We start from the raw sequence: 12,544 nt of genomic DNA, 5'->3' as shown, positions 1-12,544 counted from the left end.
TATATATATTTTTATAATATTATCCCTTGTATTCATTTTTCCAAATTATCCCTCCCTCCTTCTACTCCCTCCCCCGATGACAGGCAATCCCATACATTTTACATGTGTTACACTATAACCTAGATACAATACATGTGTGTAAATACCATTTTCTTGTTGCACAATAAGCATTAGATTCCGAAGGTACATGTAACCTGGGCAGACAGACATTAGTGCTAACAATTTACATTCACTTCCCAGTGTTCCTTCTCTGGGTGTAGCTACCTCTGTCCATCATTGATCAACTGGAAGTGAGTTGGATCTTCTTTATGTTGAAGATTTCCACTTCCATCAGAATACATCTTCATACAGCATTGAAGTGTACAGCGATCTTCTGGTTCTGCTCATTTCACTCAGCATCAGTTGATGTAAGTCTCTCCAAGCCTCTCTGTATTCCTCCTGCTGGTCATTTTTTACAGAGCAATAATATTCCATAACCTTCATATACCATAATTTACCCAACCAATTTCCAACTGATGGACATCCATTCATCTTCCAGTTTCTAGCTACAACAAAAAGAGCTGCCACAAACATTTTGGCACATACAGGTCCCTTTCCGCTCTTTAGTATTTCTTTGGGATATAAGCCCAGTAGTAGTACTGCTGGGTCAAAGGGTATGCACAGGTTGATAACTTTTTGGGCATAGTTCCAAATTGCTCTCCAGAATGGCTGGATTCTTTCACAACTCCACCAGCAATGTACTAGTGTCCCAGTTTTCCCGCATCCCCTCCAACATTCATCATTATTTGTTCCTTTCATCTTAGCCAATCTGACAGGTATGTAGTGATATCTCAGAGTTGTCTTAATTTGCATTTCTCTGATCAGTAGTGATTTGGAACACTCTTTCATATGAGTGGATATAGTTTTAATTTCATCATCTGAGAATTGTCTGTTCATATCCTTTGACCATTTATCAATTGGAGAATGGTTTGGTTTCTTATAAATTAGGAGTTCTCTATATATTTTGGAAATGAGACCTTTGTAAGAACCTTTACTTTTAAAAGTATTTTCCCAATTTGTTACTTCCCTTCTAATCTTGTTTGCATTAGTATTGTTTGTACAGAAACTTTTTAGTTTGATGTAATCAAAATCTTCTATTTTGTGATCAATAATGATCTCTAGTTCTCCTCTGGTCATAAATTCCTTCCTCCTCCACAGGTCTGAGAGTAGACTATTTTATGTTTCTCTAATCTATTTATAAATCTCATTCTTTATGCCTAAATCATGGACCCATTTTGATCTTATCTTGGTATATGGTGTTAAGTGTGGATCCATATCTAATTTCTGCCACACTAATTTCCAGTTTTCCCAACAGTTTTTTCCAAATAATGAATTTTTATCCCTAATGTTGGTATCTTTGGGTTTGTCAAAGTTTAGATTGTTATAGATCTACCCTTTTTTGTCCTTTGTATCTAATCTGTTCCATTGATCTACCGGTCTATTTCTTAGCCAATACCAAATGGTTTTGGTGACTGCTGCTATATAATATAACTTTAGATCAGCTACACTTAGACCACCTTCCTCTGAGTTTTTTTTTTTTTTCATTAGTTCCCTTCCAATTCTCCACCTTTTATTCTTCCATATGAACTTTGTTGTTATTTTTTCTAGGTCATTAAAATAGTTTCTTGGAAGTCTGATTGGTATAGCACTAAATAAATATATTAGTTTGGGGAGTATTGTCATCTTTATTATATTCGCTCGGCCTATCCAAGAGCACTGAATGTCTTTCCAATTATTTAAATCTGACTCTATTTTTGTGGCAAGTGTTTTGTAATTTTGCTCATGTAATTCCTGACTTTTCTTTGGTAGATGGATTCCCAAATACTTTATACCCTCAACATTTGTTTGGAATGGAATTTCTCTTTGTATCTCTTGCTGTTGCATTTTTTTGGTGATAAATAAAAATGCTGAAGATTTATGTGGATTTATTTTGTATCCTGCCACTTTGCTGAAATTTTGAATTATTTCTAATAGCTTTTTAGCAGAGTCTTTGGGGTTCTCTAAGTATACCATCATGTCATCTGCAAAAAGTGATAGTTTGATTTCCTCATTTCCTACTCTAATTCCTTGAATCTCTTTCTTGGCTCTTATTGCCGAGGCTAGCGTTTCTAGTACTATATTGAATAGTAATGGTGATAGTGGGCAACCTTGTTTCACTCCTGATCTTACTGGGAAAGGTTGCAGTTTATTTCTATTGCATATTATGCTTACTGATGGTCTTAAATATATGCTCCTGATTATTGTAAGGAATAGTCCATTTATTCCTATACTTTCAAGAGTTTTTAGTAGGAATGGATGTTGGATTTTATCAAATGCTTTTTCTGCATCTATTGAGATGATCATATGGTTTTTATTAATTTGATTATGAATATGTTCAATTACATTAATAGTTTTCCTAATATTAAACCAGCACTGCATTCTTGGAATAAAGCCTACTTTGTATTATCCTGGAGATGATTTTCTGAAGTCTTTTTGCTAATATCTTATTTAAGATTTTAGCATCAATATTCATTAAGGAAATTGGTCTATAATTTTCTCAGTTTTCTATTGACCTGGTTTAGGTATCAGTACCATGTCTGTGTATGATATTGTTTTTTATGCCTAAATCATGGACCCATTTTGATCTTATCTTGGTATATGGTGTTAAGTGTGGGTCCATATCTAATTTCTGCCATACTGATTTCCAGCTTTCCCAGCAGTTTTTGTCAAATAATGAATTTTTATCCCAAATGTTGGGATCTTTGGGTGTGTCAAACACTAGATTTCTATAGTTGTACACTGTTTTGTCCTGTGAACCTAACCTATTCCAATGATCAACTTGTCTATTTCTTAGCCAATACCAAATGGTTTTGGTGACTGCTGCTTTATACTATAGTTTAGATCATTTATAGCTAGGTCATCTTCATTTGATTTTTTTTTTCATTAATTCCCTTGAAATTCTCGACCTTTTGTCCTTCCATATGAATTTTGTTATCTTTTCTTGTTCATTAAAATAGTTTCTTGGGATTCTGATTAGTATGGCACTAAATAAATACATTAGTTTAGGGAGTATTGTCATCTTGATTATATTCACTCAGCCTATCCAAGAGCACTTAATATCTTTCCAAATATTTAAATCTGACGTTATTTTTGTGGCAAGTGTTTTGTAATTTTGCTCCTATAATTCCTGATTTTCCTTTGGTAGATAGATTCCCAAATATTTTATACTCTTGATAGTTATTTTGAATGGAATTTCTCTTTGTATCTTTTGCTGTTGGATTTTGTTGGTGATATATAAAAATGCTGAGAATTTATGTGGATTTATTTTGTATCCTGCAACTTTGCTAAAGTTGTGGATTATTTCTAATAACTTTTTATTAGAATCTCTCGGGTTCTCTAAGTATACCATCATGTCATCTGCATAGAGTGATAGTTTGGTTTCCTCATTACCTACTCTAATTTCTTTAATCTCTTTCTCTACTCTTATTGCTGCGGCTAGCATTTCTAATACATTATTGAATAGTAATGGTGATAGTGGGCAACCTTGTTTCACTCTTGATCTTACTGTGAAAGGTTCCAGTTTATCTCCATTACATATGATACTTATTGATGGTTTTAAATATATGCTCCTGACTATTTTAAGAAATAGTCCATTTATTCCTATATACTCTGAAGTGTTTTTAGTAGGAATAGATCTTGGATTTTATCAAATGCTTTTTCTACATCTATTGAGATGTTCAGATTGTTATTGTTAATTTGATTATTAACATGGTCAATTATAGTAGTAGTTTCCTAATGTTGAACCATCCCTGCATTCTTGGTATTTATCCTACTTGATCATAGTATTTTATCTGGGGATGATTTTTGTAGTCTTTCTGCTAATGTTTTATTTAATATTTTAGCATCAATATTCATTAGGGAGATTGGTCTATAATTTTCTTTCTCTGTTTTCAATTTAGGTACCAGTACCATAGTTGTGTAATAAAAATATTTTTTTTCAAATATTTTATATAACATTGGTGCTAATTGTTCTTTAAATATTTGGTAGAATTCACATGTAAATCCATCTGGTCCTGTGGATTTTTTCTTAGAGAGTTGATTAATAGCTTGTTCTATTTCATTTTTTGAAATGGGACTATTTAAGCAATTTACATCCTCCTGTGTTAATCTGTGAAGCCTATATTTCCATTTAATTTAGGTTATCAAATTTATTGGCATAAAGTTGGGCACAGTAACTCCTAATTACTTCCCTAAATTCCTCTTCATTGGTGGAAATTTCTCCCTTTTCATTTTTAAGACTAACAATTTTATTTTCCTCTTTCCTTTTTCTTATCAGATTTACCAAATGTTTATCTATTTTTGCTGTTTTTTTTAAATAAAACTAACTCTTATTTTTCTTTATTAATTCAATAATTTTCTTTTTTACTTTTAATTTTTATCAATTTCTGTTAGGATTACTAAGTGAGAACCGAGGTTATCTGGACAGTGACAAGGTGAGAATTCAGGTTTTCTGGACAATTACAAGGTGAGAACTCAGGTTGACTTGATAGAGGGGGCAAGCTCATTGGCTGGGGTGGTTCTTCCCAGAAGCCCTTGCATTATCCCACGCCCATTCTCTGGGAGAATAAAAGAGAGGACTCTCAGAGAAAGAAGAAGACTCTCTGCATTACATCAGGCCTGACGGGGCTCTCTGCAGGAAGGGAAGTCACTTCTAAAGACAAGAGTTAACAGCAACTGCCTGGAGACAACGGTTCATTACAGGAAGAAGAATCTGTCTGAGAGATTTGAGTAGACACAGCAGATCTCTTCCCAGAGAGTGATCCGGCAGCTTCTGGAGACGACAGCTCGCTACAAATTTCTTCTTTTAATTTTAGAATTTCAAGTTTAGTATTTGATTGGGGGTTTTAATTTGCTCTTCTTCCAGCTCTTTAAGTTTAAATCCCAGTTCACTGAGCTTCTCTTTTTCTATTTTATTTACGTAAGGCTCTAAAGACACAAAATTTTACTGTATTGCCGCTTTGGATGCATCCCACAAATTTTGGTATGTTTTCTCATTGTTGTCATTCTCTTGGGTGAATTTATTTATTGTGGCTATGATTTCCTGTTTCACCCAATCATTATTTAGGATGAGATTATTTAGTTTCCAATTAGTTTTTGTTCTATTTACTCCTAGCTTTTGTTGAAATGTAGATTTTATTGCATCATGATCTGAAAAGAATGCATTTACTATTTCTACCTTTCTGCATTTAATTTTGAGGTCTTTATGTTCTAATATATAGTAAATTTTTGTATAGGTTCCATGAAGTGCTGAGAAGAAAAATATAGTCCTTTCTTTCTCCATTCAGTTTTCTCCAAAAATCTATTATACCTAAATTTTCTAACATTCTATTTACCTATTTAACTTCTTTCTTATTTGTTTTGTGGTTTGATTTATATAATTCTGAGAGTGCATGGTTGAGATCTCCCATTATTATAGTTTTGCTGTCTATTTCTTCTTGCAACTCTCTTAACTTCTCATTTAGGAAGTTAGATGCATATCATTTTGTGCATATATGTTTAGTAATTGATATTGCTTTATTGTCTATGCTATCCTTTAACAAGATATAGTTTTCTTAGTTTTCTCTTTTAATTAAATCAATTTTTGCTTTTGCTTGATCTGAGATGAGGATGGCTACCCCTGCTTTTTTGACTTCACCTGAAGCATAATAGATTCTACTTCAGCTGTTTATCTTTATTCTGTATTTATCTCCCTGCTTTAAATGTGTTTCTTGTAAACAAGATATTGTAGGGTTCTGGCTTTTGATCCAGTCTGCTATACACCTCCCCTTTTTGGGAAAGTTCATCCCATTCACATTTAGGATTAAAATTACTCATTCTGTATTTTCTGCCATCTTATTATCCCCAGATTATGCTTTTCTTTTTCTTGCTTTCCTTTCCCCCCTTCCCCAGTATTAAACTTATAGGTCCTACTTGTGTCATGTAGCTCTCCCTCTTCAGGCTCCCTCCCTCTTCCCTTTGAATCCCTTCCCCTTTCTTGTACCCTTCCCTTATTACTCTTCTCTATTTCCCTTTTCCTCTACCACTTTTTAATGAGGTGAGAGAATTCTTTGTAAAACAAATATGTCAATTATTTTCTCTTTGAGCCAACTCTGATGAGAGTAAGATTCACACAATCTTCCTCCCCCTCTCTAAATTCCCTCAGATATGATTGGTTTCCTTTGTCTTTTTATGGGATGTATTTTCCCCCTTTTTATTTCCCCTTTTCCCTTTTTCTGACACTATCCCTTTTCCATTTCTACTTCCCTTTTTTATGTTATATCAGTAAAAGCAAATTATACATGTGGTCTTTATTTATATCCACAACAGAAATACAGATCCCAAGAGTTCCTTTTACCTTTTTCTGCTTCTCTTGAGTCCTATGGTTGGAGATCAATTTTTTTGTTTAGATCTGTTTTTTTCCTTAGAAACAAATGGAATTCATCTCTTTCGTTAAATGTTCCTCTTCTTCCTTGGAAGAAAATGCTCAGCTTAGCTGGGTAATTTATTCTGGGGTGCATTCCAAGTTCTTTTGCCTTTTGCAATATCAATTCCAGGTCCTTTTGATCCTTTAATGTGGAAGCAGCCAGATCTTAAATGACCCTTATTGTGGTATCTCAGTATTTGAATTGTTTCATCCTGACTGCTCATAATATTTTTTCTTTAGTCTGATAATTCTGAAATTTGGCCACAATATTCCTTGGAGTTTTTATTTTAGAGTCTTTTTCAGAAGGTGTTTGATGAATTTTTTCAATGCCTATTTTATGTTCTGATCTATTATATCTGGGCAGTTCTCTTTGATGCTTTTCTGTAAATAGTATCATGGCTCTTTTTTTCATCATAGTTTTTGGGAAGTCCAATAATCCTCAGATTATCTCTCTTAAATCTATTTTCCGGGTCCGTTGTTTTTCCAAGTTGATATTTAGCAGTTTTTCCTAATTTTTCATTTTTTTGGTTTTGCTTGATTGATTCTTGATGTCTCGATGAATCATTCACTTCTATTTGTTCAGTTATGATTTTTTTAAAATTTATTTTTTTAAACATTTTTTTTGACAGAACATATGTACCATTAATTTTACAGCATTATTCCTTGCACTCACTTCTGTTCCAAATTTTCCCCTCCTTCCCACTATCCCCTTCCCTAGATGGCAGGCAATCTCATACATGTTAAATATAGTATATCCTAGATACAATATGTGTCCAGCACCAAATTTTTGTTGTTGTTTTTGTTGCACAGGAAGAATTGAATTAAGAAGGTAAAAATAACCTGGGAAGAAAAACAAAAATGCAAACAGTTTACACTCCTTTCCCAGTTCCTTCTCTGGGTGTAGCTTATTCTGCCTATCACTGATCAAATGGATCTGAATTAGATCTTCTCTTTGTTGAAGATATCCATTTCCATCAGAATACATCCTCATACAGTATTGTTGTTGAAGTGTGTAGTGATCTCCTGTTTCTGCTCATTTCACTCAGCATCTGTTCATATAGGTCTCTCCAAGCCTCTCTGTATTCATCCTGCTGGTCATTTCTTACAGAGCAATAATATAATTTCCTTTTTCCATTCACAAATTCTACTTTCTTGGGATTTCTTTACCTTTTCCACTTCCAATTTCCAAACAAATTCTGTTTCCTTGCACTTCCTGGAAGTTTTTTTTTTTTTTACTTTTTCCAATTCACATTTCAGGAAGTTTTTACTCTCTTGCATAGCTTCTCTTTGCTTTCCCCATTTTTCTTGAGTCCCTTTTAAGATTTTTAATAGTTACTTTTAGGAGAGACTTGTGTGTTGGGGCCCAACAATTGTCTGGAGACTGTCTGCTATTAGTCTCCTTGAGTTTGAAAACCTGCTCTCTTTCTGTATACAAGGTCTCAATTGTCCTTTTGATTTTTTTACTCATTTTTTTATTTTTATTTTTTTATGAGTCTGGGGGTTAAGTGACTTTCCCAGAATCACAGAGCTAGGAAGTGTTAAGTGTCTGAGACCAGCTTTGAACTCGGGTTCTCCTGAATTCAGGGCTGGTGCTCTATCCACTGCACCATCTAGCTACCCCAAGTCATTTTTTTAAAAGCCTGTAGGTTGTGCCATCAGGGCAAGGGTGTTACCAGCTTCCTGTGCAGAGCAAGGATAGGTGTATTGACGGTAAGGTGCTGCAAACGGTCTGCAAAATGCTGAGAGGTATCAGAATGCTCTGGGAAAAAGTTCCTCACTGTAAGTGACTCAGGCCTGTACGGCCAAATTGCAGAAGTGCCATGTGAAGAACCTTGTTGTGCAGATAAATGACTGCACTGGGACTAGAGGCTGAGCAGTGAAAGTGTCACTTCCCTAAGCCAAAACTGCTATGGGTATTAGCAGTTGCCCAGTGAATAGTTGCAAGATACCAGAAGTGTCTCTGCCCAGGAAAGCACAGTCCTGCTGCAGAAGTTCTATTGCCCTGGGATACCCCCCCCACTGTGCTGATTAGAGGCTACCCTGGTTGTACTGCAGAATGAAGCTGCACAGTTGTGCTGGTCTGTGATGAGCCACTTCCAGTTTTGGGTGGGTATAGCCAAATCTTGTTAGGTTCTCATATTTTTAGAGTATCCTCTACCTTTGGCTTTAATTTCTCTGCTGGTCTACTGCTTTGTAATCAAGGCAGAGCAGTCAGCCTATGGCAGAGTTGCCTCAATAACTTTTCTAGTCACAGAGGCTATTCTTCCCCTCCTCCCCCCCACCCCAGTCTGCTCCAGATGCTAGTCTCATCTATCTCCCTGATTGCATTGATCTGCTCTAGCCTCTTAGGACAAACCTGTTCTGGTGATCATCTAGATTATCTTTGGCAGGTGAGTTGTTGTACTTCTAATCTTCATGAATTTTACCAGTCTAGTGCTATTTTTGAGGCTGAATTTAGTAATTGGTTGTGAGAGTATGACAGGGGATTAGAAAGTCACATGTGCCTTCTCTGCCATCTTGGCTCTGCCCCCCGCCCCGCCCCAAAGAAACTGATTTCAAGGGATTTAAGAAGGACAAATTGTTTATGTTTTGTATATGAAATTATAAAACATATATCTAAGATTGTTATTAATAATTGGTTAATCCAAAAGAAAGTATGGGATAGTGCTGAGTATGATGTGATTATGAAAAGTGAAACTGTGTAGGAACAGGTAAAACACTAATTATGGTATACCAATGAAATTCAAGAATAAGTATGGAAAAGGAGGAATTAGATGGGGGAGGAGAATTGGCATTTCTGAAACACTAGTCACATAAGTTATGGGATAAGAATCAGAATTTTAGTTCAGATTGATTATTCTTGAAATTAATTAACTTAAAGCTTTTAGTACACAGTTTAATTGCAAGCCTGATTAGTTATTAAACATTTACTCTTGTAATCTAAGTGAATTGCTTGTAATCTAAGTGAATTGCTAGCAAAGTGTAGATTATTTGTATTTCTGTATTTGTGTTGTCATATCCCTTAATAGGATACTTTTATTTGTGCATTATTTATATGTGGTAGTTAAGTGGAATTATTATCTTTGAATTTTCATCTTTAAAAAGGGACAGATTGGGGGGTAGAGCCAAGATGGTGGAGAGGAGACACAGTTTTTTCCTGAGCTCTCCCCAAGTCCCCAAATTAACAAAAAAATCAGATGTTAACAGCAATAATAAAGTTGGATTATTAAACTTCCTGAAAACCACAATAAAATAAAGAGCCTAGAACTGGTTTTAGAGTGACAGAACCCACAAATATTTGGAGTGTAACAAATTTCCAGCAGAAGATAATTTCAAAGTTTTCCAGGAAATATCTGTTCCAATCAGGCATGGAGGGAGGTAGGATGAGCACAGACAGGCCAAGCACAGACACCCAGTGTAAGCAGTGCACATTCCCAGGGCGGTGTGGGCTCCATGTGCCAGAGAATTTACAGAGAGGAATATACAGCAATGCTGGCTACTCTGTCTTGGTTGCAATCTAGTAGATCAGCTACTAGTTATAATATATCCAACACAAATACAAAAGAAAAATAGTGAGCCCCTAAATGCCAAGATTTCAGAGGGACCTGGCCACATCCATCCAGCATCTGAACTTAGTCAACACTGACTCAGCACAGGTACTGTTGCCTATAAAAGAAGCTTGAACAACCTTCCCTTTATCCTAAAAGCAGAGCTCAACCAAAAAAAAGTGAACAAAAAAGGAAAAAAGATCTCTGACCATAGATAGTTTTATGGAGAAAGAGAAGAACAGATTTCAAATGCTGAGGACACTAAAAGCAGATTCTTGGATGAAGCTCCAAAGGATGACATAACTTGGCCCCATCTCACAAGGCTCTTTTGGAAAAATTCATAAAGGATCTTAAAAGAGATCTAGAAAATTAATGGGAAAAGGGAATGAGAATTTCACAAGAGGGTTTGGAAAAGAAAACACAAAAATCATCTGAAGAAAACTCCTTACAAAATAGATTTGACAAAAAGAAAAAAGAAAACAATCTTCTGAAAAACAGAATTTGTGAAATGGAAAAAAATCCATAACAAACTCATTTAAAAATTAAATTGGCTACATATAAAAAGAACTAAATAAAATAATTTACTAAAAATTAGAACTGAACAAATGGAAATGAATGATTCAATAAAACATTAAGAATCAGCCATGCAAAACTGAAAAAAAAAAGAAAATGTAAAATACCTGCTTGGAAAAACAATTGACCTGGAAAATAGATCTAGGAGAGACAATCTAAAAACCACAGTGAAATAAAGAGCCTAGACATTATCTTTCAAAAAATCATCAAGGAAAACTTCCCTAATGTCCTGGAATCAGGAGGTAAAATAGCTATCGAAAGAATTCACCAATCACCTCTTAAAGGAGACCCCAAAATGAAAATTCCAAGGTATATCTTGGTTAAATTTTAGAACTATCTGACCAAGCAAAACATATTGCAACCAGCCAGAAAGAAACAATTCAAATACTGAGGAGCCACAATCAGAATTACTCAGGACATATCAGCTTCCATCTTAAAGGATAGAAGGTCTGGAATTTGCTACCCTGCTAAATTGAGCATTATCTTTCAGGGAGGAAGATGGACATTCTATGATATATGTGAATTTCATTTATTTCTGATGAAAAGACCAGAGATGAACAAAAAACTTGACCTCCAAATATAGAACTCAAGAGAATCATAAAAAGGTAAAATGCAAAGAACTCTTGAGAACTATATCCCTGTTATGGCTATACATATATAGTACAGGTAAAATTTGGTTTTACTGTGATAATATAGAAAAGAAATTAGAGGTAGAAAGGGGATTGTATTGGAAAAAGAGGAACATGGATGTAGAATGAGGGAAATTATATTTCACAAAGAGGCAAAAAGACCTCTTATAAGTGAGGAACAGAAGGAAGGGGGAATGAATATTGTGTGAATCTTACTCTCATCAGATTTGGCTCAAAAAGAGAATATTAGACATATTTACTTTCACAGAAAAACTTGTCTCCCCTTATAGGGGATTAGGAGGGGAAAGGGGAAAGGAAAGGTGGAAGCTAATAGAAGGGAAAACAGAAGTAACAGGGAAAAAATATGAGAAAGGGGGGAGGACTACAAAGAGAGAGGGCTACTTGACGGAAGTGGTGGTCAAAAGCAAAATACTGGGAAGGAGGGAAAGGGGGAAAAGAAAGAGAAAAACATAATTTGGGGTAAATAAGATAGCAGGAAATACAGAATTAAACATTTAAACTCTGAATTTGAATGGGGTGAACCCTCCCATAAAATGGAAGTTGGATTAAAAGTCAGAATCCTACAATAGGTTGTTTACAAGAAAAATATTTAAAGCAAGGTGATACTTTTAGAGTAAAGGTAAAAAGCTGGAGCAAAATCTATCATGCTTCAGGTGAAGTGAAAAACAAAACAAAACAAAACAAAACAAACAAACAAACAAACAAAAAAACAGGGATAGGCATCCTGATATCTCAGATCAAGTAAAAGCAAAAATAGATCTAATTAAAAGAAATATGTAAGGAAACTATATCTTGCTAAAGGGTATTATAGATAATGAAGTAATATTAATACTAAACATATGTGCACCAAGTGGTATAGCATTTAAATTCCTAATGGAGAAGTTAAGAGAGCTGCAAGAAGAAATAGACAGCAAAACTATATTAGTGGGGGAATCTCGACCTTGCTCTCTCAGAATTAGATAAATCAACTCACCAAATAAATAATGAATAAGTTAAGGAGATAAACAGAATTTTAGAAAAGTTAGGTATGATAGATCTTTGGAGAAAATTGAGTGGAGACAAAAAGTAGTAGACTTTTTTTCTCAGCAGTTCACAGAATCTATACAAAAAGTGATCATATATTAGTGCTTAAAGACCACAATTATGATGGAATACTAGTGTGTTCTGAGGAGAATCTGGAAAGATTAGCATGAACTGATGCAAAGTGAAATGTACTGTGTACAAAGTAACAATGCAATGATTTATTTAAGAAAAATCTGAAAGATTTATGATGTTTCAGGCAACCTATTTAG

At 34.7% G+C, this 12,544-nt stretch overlaps 1 protein-coding gene across 1 annotated transcript in view; it reads left to right on the top strand.

The window, feature by feature from the left end:
• The window catches only part of LOC141552939 (carboxylesterase 1D-like), an 87,569-nt gene that overhangs the window by 57,691 nt on the left and 17,334 nt on the right, over positions 1 to 12,544 (top strand). Inside the window, 1 exon segment of the mRNA XM_074284843.1 lies at positions 4,471 to 4,511. Coding sequence (XP_074140944.1) covers positions 4,471 to 4,511 — 41 coding nt within the window.

The sequence above is a fragment of the Sminthopsis crassicaudata genome, chromosome 2 (genome assembly GCF_048593235.1).
Source record: "Sminthopsis crassicaudata isolate SCR6 chromosome 2, ASM4859323v1, whole genome shotgun sequence".
Taxonomy (NCBI): domain Eukaryota; kingdom Metazoa; phylum Chordata; class Mammalia; order Dasyuromorphia; family Dasyuridae; genus Sminthopsis; species Sminthopsis crassicaudata.
The sequence above is the reverse complement of the archived record's forward strand: the minus strand, read 5'-3'. Positions and strand labels throughout refer to the sequence as shown.